The sequence below is a fragment of the Salvelinus fontinalis genome, chromosome 1, assembly GCF_029448725.1.
Source record: "Salvelinus fontinalis isolate EN_2023a chromosome 1, ASM2944872v1, whole genome shotgun sequence".
Classification (NCBI taxonomy): Eukaryota; Metazoa; Chordata; class Actinopteri; order Salmoniformes; family Salmonidae; genus Salvelinus; species Salvelinus fontinalis.
In genome coordinates, this window is record NC_074665.1 from 29,106,848 (window position 1) to 29,124,777 (window position 17,930).

The 17,930-nt window shown below is 42.9% G+C and overlaps 1 protein-coding gene across 2 annotated transcripts; it reads left to right on the forward strand.

The window, feature by feature from the left end:
- The first annotated feature begins 3,163 nt into the window (after positions 1-3,163).
- Positions 3,164-8,245, forward strand: LOC129852651 (zinc finger protein ZFP2-like). Of its 2 annotated transcripts, XM_055918290.1 has the most exons (3): positions 3,164-3,347; positions 4,317-4,390; positions 4,513-8,245. In XM_055918290.1, the coding sequence occupies exon 3, from the start codon at positions 4,598-4,600 to the stop codon at positions 6,011-6,013; it is 1,416 nt and encodes a 471-aa protein (XP_055774265.1). In that variant the 5' UTR covers positions 3,164-3,347; positions 4,317-4,390; positions 4,513-4,597; the 3' UTR covers positions 6,014-8,245. The 2 variants fall into 2 exon arrangements, with proteins under 2 accessions (XP_055774265.1, XP_055774264.1); XM_055918289.1 differs by lacking the exon at positions 4,317-4,390.
- The last annotated feature ends 9,685 nt before the right edge of the window (positions 8,246-17,930 follow it).

Genomic DNA, 17,930 nt, shown 5'->3' on the forward strand with positions numbered 1-17,930 from the left:
CACAGGTGTGTTTGAGCACAGGGTCATTCAATGACAATGTGTGAACATGACAAAACAAAATCTCAGTGAAAGCAACAGCGTAGTAGGGGTTTACAACATAACCCCATCATATTGGCCTACTATTTCCAGTTTTCCATGGAACAATGTTGTGTTATTTCTGATACCGATTGGGGAAAACGATGGTGCTGCATATCAGCATTATAAATTCAGCCAACAGGTTTTGTGAGAATCAATTTCAGCTAATTCAAAAGTGTATAATTAAGTGCTTCTCCCACCCCTCTAACACTGGTCTAATGCTATCAGTAGTGTAACTTTGGATCAGTGAGATCCTCACTATGACTTAAACATGGATTCATGTCATACCATGTCAAGTCCGATTCACAGGAGGTTGGTGGAACCTTAATTGGCGAGGACAGGCTCGTGGTAATGGCTGGAGCGGAATTAGTGGTTTCCACGTGTTTGATGCCATTCCATTCGCGCCGTTCCAGACATTATTATGAGCCGTCCTCCTTTGGTCAGATTATGTATGCAGATGACTTTGCGCCACACAAAAAAGAAAAGCTAAGTATACTTTGATTAGATTTAAATCCCAAGTCATGGCCTCATATCTGTAAGGGCAAGACAAGACTAACATTTCAGGTGGTTATCCTTTTGTAGTTATTACTAAATCAATAAAGATTGCTCAAGCAACCCATAAGAAGATTGAGTTGGGCCAAAATCCTACTACTTAAACATTTTTACCCATATAGATACATTTATATATATTTAGAAAGTTCAAATAGAACCCTTGAAATCATTGTACCACCCCAATCATAATGGCGGGCATGACAAGTTGGAGATTTATCAACCAGCCACCTGAAATCCTTTGACGTAATCTGAACAAATTGGTAGAGACTGCCCTCTGCTGGTTGATACCTGAATGAGTAATTCAATTCTACTGAAAAGGGGATTGAGATGAATAGAACTATTAATCTGCTTTGTGTCTCAAAACCAGAAATAATATATGAAGGAGATCCAACTTAATCACAGCCTGAGTCGATAAATCGGTGTACATTGAGTGGTTTAGACCAAGCCATGTTTTTGGTCTCTGATAGTCCCATGCGGGCCCGTTGAGAGCTCCAAACGCTGCACTTGAGAAGCAAAACAAACAAGAACTTGTTTTACACGATTTTATTTGACATTTCATACAGGCTCAAGAGCGTTTAAGCGACAAAACAAGATTTCCCCTGTAATACAACAGCCTCCAAGGGTGAAAACAAGCTAGTTTAAATCGGCCTGTGGTTTAGTTGGCACAAATCGGTCAAATGAAATCATCAGGGTCCTTTGGGAATATTAGTCATTGTTGTATTTTATACAACGGGTGGGTCCAATCCTGAATGCTGATTGGTTAAAAACGCATCCCAGCCGGTGTCTATTCCACAAATTACTATCCGCTAAATCTATGACGTATACATGCCTATTTACTCTGTTCCAATTGACTGCGCAATCGACTGTCTCATCAACCCAGGCGGGGACATTATTAACTTGATCTCCACTATTAAAAAAAAGCATCATCTCACATTTCTTTTAGACTAACATTTAGTTTAGCAGCGGAGATTTGTATAAACCTTACTGTCTGTCTCTCCGACATTTGCAGCATTGTTTCAATGTTAAAATCTCCAACTGCCCCATAGTAATGAACGTGTAGGGGCCAGGACGAGAGAGGCAGGCAGCGTTTCTCAGCCAGTCGAAATCATGAATCAGTTGGCATCATTTTATGGATATATAAAGAAATGAAATGAAAAAAAGTCAAACGAAACGAAGTGCAGATATTTTCAGTCTTTCCAACTTCAGTTTGAAGTTGTTAGATGTGTTGTTGGTTAGTTTCTCTGAACAACAGTGTCCTGACGAGAGAGCACATTCATACAGGCTCAATAACGAGAGGAGACAAAACAAGATTTCCACTGTAATACAACAGCCTCCAAGGGTGAAAAAAGCTAGATGAATTCACCCTAACTGGAACTCACGTGTGTAATATATACTGGATCCACGTACCAGTTACTGCCCGAGGAAAGAAAAAAACAGACAGTCAACTGGTGCTCATGGCCACAACAAACTCAGACTGAGTTGTATTATTTGTCCATGTCAGATTGACAAACAATTTACATGGGACACCGGCGAGTTCAGTGTTTGAATATTCTGGCGAGGCTCCACTAAATATGCTAAAATCACCTATACGGGATACACTTGATGACCAGGAACATCAACAGGTGGATCCAGTAAGGGTGGTTTTAGCTAAAACCTCCCTTAATCTTCCTTGATCCACCTGATTCCCTAAATATTCAAACACTGAACTCGCAGGACCCCGGCGTCCCATGTAAATCGTTTGTTAACCTGCTATGGACAAATTATGCAATTCAAACTGAGCTGTCTTGTGGCCAGTGAGCATCAGCTGACTTTTGTCCATGTTTTCTAAACTGTGTGAGACTGTCTTCCTTCCTTAGCTAGCTACTTTAACTGTACTTTAAAGGAATTATTAGCGCAACTACTGTAGCTAGGAAAAGGTAGCTAGGTGGCTTGCAACGGATGACTAGCCTATAAACCAGCGATTCTGGTGACCCAGGCTTTGTTAACTAGCTATATTGATTAGCTAGCACTACCTCGTCTTGTTTCTGGCTATCTTAACGTTAGTTAATTAGCTTCTATCTGAGTAGCACTGAATAGTTAGCTGCTTTGACATTCGGTGTACTACTGGTTTCTCAACTCCGACCCAGTCAAATAAGTTACATGTCGTTACAGTGACAGCTAGCTAGTAGCATACTTGTTGTTGACATCCAAAACATGACACATCATCACTCAAAAAGTCGTAAAGACAAGAACGACGTCCTGTGTTTGGATCGACAATAAATCTGAAATTAGATGGTTAGAATGGAAAGGGTGAATGCAATTACTCTTATTTAACAATCGAACTTTGAAATTGTATCTTTGCACGTAATGGACAGTAGACGAATAATTCGACAGTTTAAATAAACTGTTCACTACAGTTTTCACGACACCCTGTGCTTGGTAACTATGTCCTGTCCAGTGATTGGTCCTCTCTGGTGCATTGCCCAATGAAATTCGACATTTGCATGCTGCGCAGGAGCGGTATAGCGCATCGATTTAAAATGCATGTGGCTAGCTAGCTAGTCACACACTGTCCTTCAACGCTTTAAGACAATCCACAGTATTTAAAATCAGTGATGATACGCAGCCATTGCCAAGGCTCGACATTCATGAGGACGCTGGTTGTGAACTGACAGAGGTGCGGCAGAATCGACTCATTTCGTCGAGGGTCAAGACAACGAATCTAAAAGGATAAAAGCCCGGTAAATACTAATCTCGAGACCATTAAGCTTGCGCCATCGCTTAATTCGGTATAGCTAATTGTTCATACGTCAAATTTGGCTACATAACCTGCCTTATAATCACAACACCGACAATACAACAACGTCTTGGTTATTTATGCCAAATATAGCCAGCTTGCCATTATCTATTGAGCATATTATGCCGGGTGATGTGCTCAGCCACGGTTTGATGGTAATTCCTGTAAAAAATATAACAAATGTCCATCTCGTAACGAGGGTACTTCTGATGAAAGAATTTGCTGTGGACAATCCTATGAAGCCAGCCCTGGAGCGTTGGCTCTCGTTTTATGCCCTCCTCAAGCTGCATGTGTCATCGATGCTGGATTTGACCCTGTCAACCCGCCAAGATTTACATGATCAGTGACTAGACATGTACATTGTTTAATGTATTATGCTTTCTATGATCAGTACTATGCACCTTGGTCGATAGAGAAAGATTTGTTTGAGAAAATCTATAGAATAATGCACGATTACGGGGGAAAAACATGGTTTATGCTCAGCGCTATTTTTATGGCGGGCAGAATGAATTCGTTTTAGCCAGAGAGCCTTCTTAGATAATCCTAGAGAATGAATAAAACATACATTGTACTAGCAAATATCTTTGGTCGATGTAGTTTTGAGATGTCATTTTGGGATTTGTGAGTGTTTTAGACACAATACATACTGTCTCCTGTCTGTTGTAGGCGGCCTTTTAGCTACAGCCCATTTAATCCCTTCCCATGATGCATTGTGCTCATCCCAGTCCCTACTGTATTTCCTGTTTATTGTTGCTGCTTTGTCTGGTAATTTTCTTTCGTCCTCAAATGTAGTATATTTACTCACATTTTCTAATTACTAATAATTTCTGGTGTTTTGCTCAAGCTCATACAACCGTTTAACGTAGCACCACTCCTACTGAAGCAATGTCGTTTTTTGTTTAATTTTCTCCAGTCAACGTAATGCAAAGCACTTCCTCGGTTCATTTGCATACAATTCAACTCCACGTTTCGATAGTGAAAGTACAAGTATGTCAATGTTTTTATCTGTGATTTTAAAAGGTATTTTGTTTGTGTAATATTATTGGATGTGTTGTTCATTTGTTATGATGTCAAAAAAACAGTTTTTACTTTTTTTCTCTTTCTTTTAGGCGTGGTGGAGTCTTATTGTTACATTGACCCTGTAATTCCAACGAGACCAAAAGTTACACACATTGACATTTGGGGTTTGCTCCAATGGAGGGCTCTGAGACTGACTTGACTTCGTCTGAACCGGATGCACTTGGGGCAGACTTCATCACAGTGGAATTGGATACCCAACCCATAGAATATGTTGTCAAGTGGGCCGAGGTCGGGTCCAAGTTCACAATATCCTGTGTGAAAAAGGAGGCGGACGAGGGGTCTGGCCTAAATCTGGAGCATGTGAAGGCAGAGCCAGACGAGCCCTTCTTTGCCCAGTATGAAGAGGAGTTCACTGGCTGTGAGATAGCAGAACAGAGTGTCGTAGTAAAGGCGGACGACTCGGATGAGGATGACCACACTGAGCCAGGGAGTAGCCAGCTGGTTCCTATTGGAGATGGCTCTGATTCGGGCTCAGAGAAATGGGAATATATCTCACCAGGGGGATACTACAGCTGCAACTACTGTGGGAAATGCTACAGTCATTCCTCAAGCCTATCAAGACACCAACAATTGCACACAGGAAAGGCACCCCCACTTCCAAACAAGCAAACAGATACAGGCTCAGGTGAGGGGAACAAATACAAATGCACGCAGTGTGCAATGCGATTCAAAAGCAGACGAGCTCTCGGAACTCACCTGAGAACACATCGGGGCATGAGAGTTTACCCATGCAACATCTGTGGGAAGGATTTTAACCACAGCTCCAGCTTGTCACGTCATAGGCTCATCCACAAAAAAGGGAAGGGTATTCCCTCTGGTGTCATACCTGCTGAAATCAGTTATGTCCGCCGCCCACCTGGCAGCAGGAATAAGAAGAAGCAGGCTGAGAAGAAGATCCCTGGCGAAAAGAAGATCCCTGGCGAAAAGAAGATCCCTATCAGGAAGAACCTCTCTGGCGAGAAGTTCTATGCGTGTACACAATGTGATATGACCTTCAAGAACTCCATTGGCCTCTCAAAACACCAGGTCTCTCATGTCAAGGACCTACTTAATAACTATGCCCATGGTAAAGACGGTCTTACCAAGTCCTCTGACTTGAAAATACGCCTCAAGTTGTGCTCGAGGGACAAACCCAACTTCTACACCCTCTGTAAGAAGAACAAGCGATCAAGAGCTGCCAAGCGCCAGCGCCAAGCATCGGTCTCTGAGGAAGAGGAAGGACCATATGCATGCGAGCAGTGTGACAAGCGCTTCAGCCAAGTGCAGAGCCTCGCCAGGCACCAGCAAATGCACAAGGGAGACAACAAGTTCAGCTGCTCTTACTGTAAAAAGACCTTCACCAGGTTGTCCAACCTCCACCACCATGAGAGATCTCACTCCACAGGGGGGAAGTACGAATGCACAACCTGCAGCAAGACATTTGTGCACTCGTCCAGCTACTCCAGGCACAAGCGGCAGCACGCAGAGGAGGAGGCCCGCCAGCGGAAGGGCATAGATGAGATGGAGCCACTTGATTCAGACTCTGAGTGAGCGCAGTCGTGGTCTGCTCTTGACTGCCCACACACAGCTGTCAAAACTCTGGGTTTCAGGGGTTGCGAGTTTTGGGGGGGATTTTGTTTGGGACTGGAATTGGCTTTACTCTGAGTATATAAAGTGTGTAATGACTTATGTTTGTATGGTATCAGCAAATTGGATCTCGGGATGGGGTTAGGAATTTGGGTTCATTTTGAGTGAGATTCCTCACCCCCTTCCCCCTCACACACATAAACATTTTACCTAAATTGCACTGACAATGTTGTCCTCTGCTGCTCATGCAAAACATATTTTGATTTATTTTGTTGAAATTCCCTTTTGGCCATGGTTAGTTAAAGGTTTAGGGTAAAAGTGTTGCTAGAGTCTCGCCAGCTGTGTAGTATATCAGCCATGTCAAGATATCACCCTTACCACACACACACATCAGAAAACTGCTATAAAATGCTTCTGATATCGAGTATACCCCCTTTTCTGTATGTAATCTTTTTTTTTTTTTTTTTTAAATCTCTGATGTGACAAAGGGTCAAAATGAAAACCTTGCCATCAAACTAAATCCGGATTTGACCTCAGAGGATTAATCTGACGCCACATACAGTCCCTGATTCAATCAAGCTTCTATGGTTTAGCCTCCAATTTGTATCTGTTCCTTCAAGTAATCTCTGATGCTAAAAAAACAACAATCAAAACGATGAAGAACTTTGAGGAAAAAACAAAGGAAGCTTGATTGAATCCAGGCATCGCTAATTATTAATCCTTCAATCAGAAAACATGCTTTCTTTTCCCGTCCCCTACTCAACATCACTCGATTAACGATCTTAATGACACACAGTGGTGAAATGAAAAGACAATATTTATTTCTACATGTTTGGGATAATTGATTTGTATCTTTTTTGTTGTTGTTGAAAACTGCTAGTGTTGAGTGATCAACCAAGTTCTCAATTAGTTTTATTCTACTACACAGTGTTCAGATGAATGTTCAGATTGTTGATTTAAGGATTTGCCCAAATATTAAGTCCAGTCAGATCCTTAGAACTTGAATATGCTATATTTGATATTTGTCAACATATACTGCAATTACCACAACGTATACAACTGTGACTCCATATATATGTATGCATGATGAATATAACATGAGAATAGTTTACAATATATGTCGTTTTTACATCTGCTGTTCCTGTGTGTGTAAAGCATTGCTTTTGTGAAAGTGAGAATAATTGAGATATTTAATAATATGTGCAGTGCATTTTGACAAAAACATTCAAATATTCCTGGGTTTAGGGATTTAATATTTTGTTCAAGTATTTGTTTATTGAGGTTGTAGGGGAAACTGCACAACTTATTTTTGAATTGGGAACAAAGGTGCAATTTAAATGGTAGTGAATGTGATTCACGTCAATGGCCATCGCTGAAAACACCTTTTAGGTGGCAACACCTTCCGCATTTGCCCCCAAAGTTCCACCTTTTCAGGTGTACCTTTTCAAAATCGATTACCATTCACAGAAATATTATCAAGTGCTGTCAACTACTTACTGTGTATCTCCATAATGCTTGTATACATGCATAGCCAGATGGATGTTCTTTTCCAGCTAAACTGTTCAATAATCTGTTGAAAGTACTTAACTAGTCACCTGTTCTATGTTTTGCATTTGCTTTAAGCACAACCATGGTACTCTGAACAATGATCAACACTTGACTTTGTGAATACCATTTACTGTTTGAATAGTTTTTTTATTTGTGACTTCTAACCTCTATTTCTTTGAGTGTTTGAAAATGACACATAGGGAAAGTGTAGTGGCATGTATCAAGCACAGACCCAGTCTATTGCACCCACAATGATAATTGAAGATGGAACAATTATGATAAAGGCTTGGTACTTTCCCTGTATTTCTGTTTGTAAATGTTTTTTTGTTTGTTTGTTTTTGAAGAGCTAGATTCCCCTGTTTCCCTTAAACCTTAGTTGAGTCGGGTTAAATAGTCTTGCATTTTTTGTTTGTGGTTCTGGCCTTTTTCTCCAATGGCAAATGTTCTTCTCTTATTTTTCAGCAATCTCAGCTTTTTGAATTCTGAAACTCATATTGTTTTCTTTTTCGCTGTCATTATTCCATTTTTTGATGCAGCGGACCTACATCCTATAGAGAGGTGTATGTTTTTTGTATTGTGTTTGCCATTAGAATACAGTTGACATGTTTTGTCTTGCGTTTTGGTAATAAACCTTTCATGAAAAAAATGGTCCATGATGTCCTGGATCTGTTTTGAGAACGTGTAGGCCTATGGTGGATTTCAACTCAATTGTGCTTTACCACTATTCAGTTGTAGTTTGACTTCAGCGAGACTATTAATAAAGTACAACTGTCCAGTTGCTGTTGGTAATTCACCATGTGATTTTAAAGTCCCCCACTAGATGGCAGCAAAACACTTCAAATCACCACACAGCATGACCTGTTACAGAAACGGAAGACTTGTCAATGTTTTGAAGAGTTATCTTCCTTTTTTAAGAAATTGAATTAAATTGTTAGAATTGTTTTTTGCACAGATTTACACAGATCTATTCACATTTAAGACAATCCATCAAAATTCTGATTGGTCTACTGACTAAGGGCACTATTCAATCCGCATTGTGTAAATTCAGTTTTACAGCGTAATTTAAAGGGAACGTTTCCACTTTAGGAAAGACTGCATTCATAGTAAACACTGCATATGTCGGCTCAATTAGGAATTCCCTTTACATTTCTATCTCGGAATCTGTAACGCTTCAGCTTTACAGATTGGATCGAGCCCTAACTCCACTTTTCTTTATCTGCTGCCCAGAATATCTCACAGGGCCATAAAAATATGCATTCAATGTATTTGTCACACAGCCTGAAATCTATAACCTGTTTTGCTTATATTCCACTCCTTGTACTCTGTGTCATTACCAAACATGTTCAGCATGGCAAGGAGTGGAATGATAGCTAAACAGACTGGTACAAGCTCAACTCAGCAAAAATAGAAACGTCCCTTTTTCAGGTCCCTGTCTTTTAAAGATAATTTGTAAAAATCCAAATAACTTCACAGATCTTCATTGTAAAGGGTTTAAACACTGTTTCCCATTTTTGGTCAATGAACATTAACAATTAATGAACATGCACCTGTGGAACGGTCGTTAAGACACTAACAGCTTACAGACGGTAGGCAATTAAGGTCACAGTTATAACAATTTAGGACACTAAAGAGGCCTTTCTACTGACGCTGAAAAACAACAAAAGAAAGATACCCAGGGTCCCTGCTCATCTGCGTGAACGTGCCTTAGGTATGCTGCAAGGAGGCATGAGGACTGCAGATGTGGCCAGGGCAATACATTGCAATGTCCGTACTGTGAGACGCCTAAGACAGCGCTACAGGGAGATAGAACGGATAGCTGATTGTCCTCGCAGTGGCAGACCACGTGTAACAGCACCTGCACAGGATCGATACATCCGAACATCACACCTGCGGGACAGGTACAGGATGGAAACAACAACTTACACCAGGAACGCACAATCCCTCCATCAGTGCTCAGACTGTCTGCAATAGGCTGAGAGAGGCTGGACTGAGGGCTTGTAGGCCTGTTGTAAGGCAGGTCCTCACCAGACATCACCGGCAACAACGTCGCCTATGGGCACAAACCCACTGTCGCTGGACCAGACAGAACTGGCAAAAGTGCTCTTTGACGAATCACGGTTTTGTCTCACCGGGGTGATGGTCAGATTCGCGTTTATCGTCGAAGGAATGAGCGTTACATAGAGGCCTGTACTCTGGAGCGTGATCGATTTGGAGGTGGAGGTCCGTCATGGTCTGGGGCGGTGTGTCAGCATCCTGACATGACCCTCCAGCATGCCAATGCCACCAGCCACACTGCTCGTTCTGTACGTGATGTCCTGCAATATAGGAATGTCAGTGTTCTGCCAGCGAAGAGCCCGGATCTCAATCCTATTGAGCATGTCTGGGACCTGATAGATCGAAGGGTGAGGGCTAGGGCCATTCCCCCCAGAAATGTCCAGGAACTTTCAGGTGCCTTGGTGGAAGAGTGCGGTAACATCTCACAGCAAGAACTGGAAAATCTGGTACAGTCCATGAGGAGGAGATGCACTGCAGAACTTAATGCAGCTGGTGGCCACACCAGATACTGACTGTTACTTTTGATTTTGAACCCCCCTTTGTTCAGGGACACATTATTCCATTTCTGTTAGTCACATGTCTGTGGAACTTGTTCAGTTTATGCCTCAGTTGTTGAATCTTGTTATGTTCATACAAATATTTAGTGACCTTCTATGCAGAGTTGCAAAGAAAAAGATATATCTCAGACTGGCCAATAAAAAGAAAAGATTAAGATGCGCAAAAGAACACAGACACTGGACAGAGGAGCTCTGCCTAGAAGACCAGCATCCCTATTGAGACTGTAATCAAACACACAAATGCTGATGCTCCAGACACTCAACTAGTCTAAAGAAGGACAGTTTTATTGCTTCTTTAATCAGAGCAACAGTTTTCAGCTGTGCTAACATAATTTCAAAATGTTTTTCTAATGATCAATTTGCCTTTTAAAATTATAAACTTGGATTAGCTAACACAACGTGCCATTGGAACACAGGAGTGATGGTTGCTGATATTGGGCCTCTGTACGCCTATGCAGATAGTCCATAAAAAATATGCCTTTTCCAGCTACAATAGTCATTTACAACATTAACAATGTCTACACTGTATTTTCTGATCAATTTTATGTTATTTTAATGGACATAAAATGTGCTTTTCTTTCAAAAACAAGGACATTTCTAAGTGACCCCAAACTTTTGAACGGTAGTGTACATCACAGCATAGTTGAAACATATATGGTGCGTAGAAATCCAAAGAGGGTGGCCAGCAGAGATAGGTGGGATGGGTTGAGATAGGTGGGTTCGGGGGGGAGGGGGGGTCTTGGATGGTTGAGGGGCAGCTCTCGAGGGGAACTGTGGGGGGGGGGGATCTTGGGATGGTTGGTGGCCTGGCGGTTGGGAGCTTGGGCCGGTGGCCTAGAGGTCGCTGGTTTGGGTCCCCGATTCGACTGGGTGGAGAATCTGTCCATGTGCCCTTGGGTGGGGCGCTTGACCCTGGTTGCTCCTGTGGGTCGCACTGGATGGGAGTGTCTGCTAGATGACTGAATGTAATGGGCGCCGAAGACGTGGATGTCGATTAAGGCAGCCCCCCACACCTCTGATTCAGAAGTGTGCAACTGACTAGGTATCCGCCTTTCCCTTTCCCTAATGTGAATGTTGAGCGACTTCACTGCATGAAGATTGTATGTTTTGAAATTCAATGAAATAAATACAAATAAAAGTTCAACTGTAATGTGTTGAATTGGATTTGCCCCAAACATAATAGTTTCTATTCAGGACAAAAAGTTAATTGCTTTGCCACGTTTTTTTTTCAGTATTACTTTAGTGCCTTGTTGCTAGCATAATGCATGTTTTGGAATATTTTTACACTGTCAATTATTAGTGTTGCGGAGTAACTATAATGTTGTTGATCCATTCTCAGTCTCAGTTTTCTCCTATCACAGCCATTAAACTCTGTAACTGACTGTTTTAAAGTCACCATTGGAAATTCCTAAACAGTTTCCTTCCTCTCCAGCAACTGAGTTAGGTAGGACACCTGTATCTTTGTAGTGACTGGGTATATTTATACACCATCCAAGGTGTAATTAATAACATCACCATGCTCAACAGGATATTCAATGTCTGCTTTTTTTACCTTTATTTAAGGTTAAGAACAAATTCTCATTTATATATTCTTATTTTTACCCATATACCAATAGGTGCCCTTCTTTGCGAGGCTTCGTGGTTGAATCTGTGTTTGAAATTCACTGCTCAACTGAGGGACCTTACAGATAATTGTATGTGTGGGGTACAGAGATGAGGTAGTCATTCCAAAATCGTGTTAAACACTATTGCACACAGAGTGAGTCCATGAAACTTATGTGACTTGTTAAGCAAATGTTAACTCCTGAACTTATTTAGGCTTGCCATAACAAAATCGGTTGAATACTTATTTCTCAAGACATTTAAACTTTTCATGTTTAATTCATTTGTAAAAAATTTGAAAAACATAATTCCACTTTGATATTATGGGGTATTGTGTGTCGGCCAGCTACAAAACATCTCCATTTTAAATTCAGGCTGTAACACAACGAAATGTGGAAAAAGTCAAGGTATGCGAATACCCTCTGAAGGCACTGTAGATTCATGTCTGTTACATAAATATTAAGTAAAAGTGTATGTATTTATATATGGGCACAACTTATCAGACAACAACCTCTGTCACATTTAGCAGGCAGACAGCAATTTAAATCGAACAACTTTTGCGCACTGAAACCTCTAGGGGACCCACACAGCCCAGAAAAGTACCTCCTCTTTTTCTGTCGGGCTACTCTACAATCACTCGAGATGGAGGGGTGAAGGAATTTGTAAGGACAGAGAAAGAGAGAGAGAGTGGGAGGGGAAAAAAGAGTTTCTATTAGAATTCAGGATTTGCAGCTGTGGAGTTTCTGGGCCCTCAAAGTGAGCCAATAACATTTGCCATTGTTGCCAGGCTAGAGGACTCAGACTTCCTGGCAACCCCAAACTAAATTACCCAGGCTTTTCTGTGGGCCTAGAAACGAGCTCTCTGTTCCGCAAACAAAAAGGGCATTGAGACGAGGGGAGAGATGGCCTCCCGGGCTCCTGAAAAGCCAACTCCGAGCCAATGAATGAAGGCAGAGGGCTCCCTCTATGAGAACGGCTGTGGGAAATGGTAGTGATGTCATTATGAATGCATTTCTGAATGTTTTTGTTGCTTGCTTCTTCTCTCTGCCCCAACCCCCCCCCACCCCACTGTTCCCTTCCTGTCTCATTATTGGGAGCCGACCAATGAAAAAAAAAAAAAGAAAGTTAAAGCCCCGTCCCTGGGACCCCAGTGAGGCACGGTGTCTATGGAAACGGGAACACCGTGCTGTAGGTCGTCAGTTCCTCTTTGAGACCAGTGTGGAGGACATGAGGAGGAGAGGGTGGGTGAGAGAGAGAGAGAGGGGGTCGGATCAGCAAGAATTTGGACACCTTGAAAACAAATTTGTAAGCCCTCATTTATGGGCCTTTTCTTAAAAACAAAAGAGTTTTAAGTCAGATCCAGCATGTGCTCATTCAGGGCTCGGTGTGGAGTGGTATACAGACAGACCTATTCATTCACTTCCCTCATCCCTACTTGTTACCACATGACAGTAGAGAAACAGAAAATGTATGTTTTTGAATCATAATCCCCTTTACATCACCAAGTACATTTAATACACATATTTTACTAGGTGATATGGTGCTGCTAGTGATCGACAACATTTACAGACAGAATACAGACAGCGGAGTTTCAACAAAGTGTACATACATTATATACAACTAGGTAGAGTGAGCACAGAGCTATTAGAGAATGAGCAGATATACACTCTATAGTGGGTGTACAGTTGATATACAGAGTTCAATGCACTATAGTGCAGTTATTTTGTGTACAGTTCAGAGATGGCTTGATGTGGTGTCCAGCATAGAGTGCATAGTCCTTTAGTCTCTATGGGCCAGACGGCCAGTTGGCGGGAGGTTTTGGTCAGAAGTACATTTTTGGAGGAGGGGGTGACTGGAATGGGAGTGGTCAGCGATGATCGTTCCTGCACGCTTCCTTGCCCTGGAGTAGTGCAGGACCTCGATGGAGGGCAGGTTTGTAGCCAATGACCCTCTCTGCAGACCGGACAATCTGTTGCAGCTTGTCCTTGCAGCGGGCAGGTGCAGACCCAAACCAGACGGTGATGGAGGAGGTGAGGATGGACTCAACGATTGATGCGTTAAACCGGATCAGGATCTGCTGATGTGCCTTCTTGGTGACCGTTGTGATGTTGTCCTCCCATTTGAGGTTGTGGGAGATGATGGTCCCCGGGGAATTTGAACGATTCAGCCATGCTAACAGCTGAGCCATTAATCTCGAGGGGGAGAGATGGTGGGGGGAGGGGGCGTTTTCTGAAGTCAACCACCATGGTGAGACTGCACCTGGCCATAAGCCGGTCGACCTCTCCACGGCCCATGGACTCATCGCCATTGGTGATGAGAACGACCACAGTGGAGTCATCTGCAAATTTGAGAAGTTTGACAGATGCGTTGTTGGAGGTGCAGTCATTGGTGTAGCGCAAGTAGAGTAGAGGTGAGAGCACGCATCCTTGCGGCGCTCCGGTGCTGAGGGATGAAGAGTCCGAAAGGTGTTTTCCCAGCTTCAGGTGTTGCGTCCTGTTGGTCAGGAAGTCAGTGGTCCACTGACAGATGGAGCTGGACACGTTCAGCTGAAAGAGTTTGTCTTGTAGCACTTCTTTAATCATTTTTTATTTTTTTTTATTTCACCTTTATTTAACCAGGTAGGCTAGTTATGTTCCAAGATGGCTTAGCAGTTCAGATGTCATTTTTTTTCCTCGTACTGTATTGTCCTGTATATATATATTTACACCTTCTTCGCATATCTTTTATATTTTTTTATTATCCAAGAACTCAACTACAAAAGCTTTCCTGCAACCCGCCTCACCAATTACAACAAAAAAAGTATTATTTACCTCAAATCTGAAAATCCACAGTGGAAGCTAACCAGGGGCTAATCAGAAGTTAGCCAGAAAGCTAACCAGAAGTTAGCCGAAAGCTAGCCGAAAGCTAATCTGAAGCTGCCCAGAAGTTAGCCGGCTTGCTGGCTAGCTTTGGTGTTTCAGCTGCCCACGTTTTGTGGTCATCAGCTATTCCTTTAGCTCGATAATCTACCGGCACTTTTGTGCAACGCGACTCGGACCGGAGCATACCGGGCCTTTTTTATTATTATTTTTTTTTTTCTCTCAGTTTCCCCGGCTTACGTCGATCCCGGAGCAAACTTAAACTATTCCGGAGCTAGCCAGCTGAGGAGTTCCATCAGCCATTCCTGGGCTACAGTCACCTATCCGGACCCGTTTTTTTTTATTTAATTTTTTAATTTTTAATTTTTTTGCTACAGATACGGAGTCCCACCGGGCCTTCACGATTGACTGCCGACGTTATCTGCCCGAGGGAGTTATCCAACTGGCACCTCCGTCGCGACGTTACCTGAACGCTCATCTGGGGCCCGCTAATCGTTAGCTGTCTTATCGGCTGTTATCTTAATACGTATATCGGACATTTTTATTTATTTTTTTCTTGGGTCACTATATCTATTTTGCCAATTGGATTGATCCCCTCTACAAGACATGGAATCCCACTAATCTACCGACGGAAACGCACGAGGTGTCTAAAAATAGACCTCCATCCTATGCTATCTTGCTACCGATAGCCATCTACCCGGCCAGCTGTCTGGATCGCCGTGACCCCAACCAACCTCTACTCACTGGACCCTTATTGATCACTCGATTAAGCATGCCTCTCCTTAATGTAAATATGCCTTGTCCATTGCTGTTCTGGTTAGTGTTTATTGGCTTATTTCACTGTAGGGCCTCTAGCCCTGCTCACTATTCCATATCCAACCATTCAGTTCCACCACCCACATATGCGATGACATCACCTGGTTTCAATGATGTTTCTAGAGACAATATCTCTCTCATCATCACTCAATACCTAGGTTTACCTCCACTGTATTCACATCCTACCATACCTTTGTCTGTACATTATTCCTTGAAGCTATTTTATCGCCCCCAGAAACGTCCTTTTACTCTCTGTCCTAGACGTTCTAGACGACCAATTCTCATAGCTTTTAGCCGTACCCTTATCCTACTCCTCCTCTGTTCCTCTGGTGATGTAGAGATGAATCCAGGCCCTGCAGTACCTAGCTCCACTCCTATTCCCCAGGCGCTCTCTTTTGATGACTTCTGTAACCGTAATAGCCTTGGTTTCATGCATGTTAACATTAGAAGCCTCCTCCCTAAGTTTGTTTTGTTCACTGCTTTAGCTCACTCTACCAACCCGGATGTTTTAGCCGTGTCTGAATCCTGGCTTAGAAAGACCACCAAAAATTCTGACATTTTCATCCCCAACTACAAGATTTTCAGACAAGATAGAACGGCCAAAGGGGGCGGTGTCGCAATCTACTGCAAAGATTGCCTGCAGAGTTCTGTTTTACTATCCAGGTCTGTTCCCAAACAATTTGAACTTCTACTTTTAAAAATCCACCTCTCTAAAAACAAGTCTCTCACCGTTGCCGCCTGCTATAGACCACCCTCTGCCCCCAGCTGTGCTCTGGACACCATATGTGAACTGATTGTCCCCCATCTATCTTCAGAGCTCGTGCTGCTAGGCGACCTAAATTGGAACATGCTTAACACCCCAGCCATCCTACAATCTAAGCTTGATGCCCTCAATCTCACACAAATTATCAATGAACCTACCAGGTACCACCCCAATTCCGTAAACACGGGCACCCTCATAGATATCATCCTAACCAACTTGCCCTCCAAATACACCTCTGCTGTTTTCAACCAAGATCTCAGCGATCACTGCCTCATTGCCTGCATCCGTAATGGGTCAGCGGTCAAACGACCTCCACTCATCACTGTCAAACGCTCCCTGAAACACTTCAGCGAGCAGGCCTTTCTGATCGACCTGGCCGAGGTATCCTGGAAGGATATTGATCTCATTCCGTCAGTAGAGGATGCCTGGATATTTTTTTTAAATGCCTTCCTCACCATCTTGAATAAGCATGCCCCATTCAAGAAATTTAGAACCAGGAACAGATATAGCCCTTGGTTCTCTCCTGACCTGACTGCCCTTAACCAACAGAAAAACATCCTATGGCGTTCTGCATTAGCATCGAACAGCCCCCGTGATATGCAACTTTTCAGGGAAGCTAAAAACCAATATACACAGGCAGTTAGAAAAGCCAAGGCTAGCTTTTTCAAGCAGAAATTTGCTTCTTGCAACACAAATTCAAAAAAGTTCTGGGACACTGTAAAGTCTATGGAGAATAAGAACACCTCCTCCCAGCTTCCAACTGCACTGAAGATAGGAAACACTGTCACCACCGACAAATCCACTATAATTGAGAATTTCAATAAGCATTTTTCTACGGCTGGCCATGCTTTCCACCTGGCTATCCCTACCCCGGTCAACAGCACTGCCCTCCCCTCTGCTACTCGCCCAAGCCTTCCCCATTTCTCTTTCTCCCAAATACAGTCAGCTGATGTTCTGAAAGAGCTGCAAAATCTGGACCCTTACAAATCAGCCGGGCTAGATAATCTGGACCCTTTCTTTCTAAAACTATCTGCTGAAATTGTTGCCACCCCTATTACTAGCCTTTTCAACCTCTCTTTCGTGTCGTCTGAGATTCCCAAAGATTGGAAAGCAGCTGTGGTTATCCCCCTCTTCAAAGGGGGGGACACTCTTGACCCTAACAGCTACAGACCTATATCTATCCTACCCTGCCTTTCTAAGGTCTTCGAAAGCCAAGTCAACAAACAGATTACCGACCATTTCGAATCCCACCATACCTTCTCCACTATGCAATCTGGTTTCAGAGCTGGTCATGGGTGCACCTCAGCCACGCTCAAGGTCATAAACGATATCTTAACCGCCATCGATAGGAAACAATACTGTGCAGCCGTATTCATTGACCCGGCCAAGGCTTTTGACTCTGTCAATCACCACATCCTCATCGGCAGACTCGACAGCCTTGGTTTCTCTAATTATTGCCTCGCCTGGTTCACCAACTACTTCTCTGATCGAGTTCAGTGTGTCAAATCGGAGGGTCTGTTGTCCGGGCCTCTGGCAGTCTCTATGGGGGTGCCACAGGGTTCAATTCTTGGACCGACTCTCTTCTCTGTATACATCAATGATGTCGCTCTTGCTGCTGGTGATTCTCTGATCCATCTCTACGCAGACGACACTATTCTGTATACTGTGTTAACAACCCTCCA

Coding starts and splice junctions, on each gene's coding strand:
- LOC129852651 (XM_055918290.1), top strand. CDS start 4,598: ATGGAGGGCTCTGAGACTGACTTGACTTCGTCTGAACCGGATGCACTT.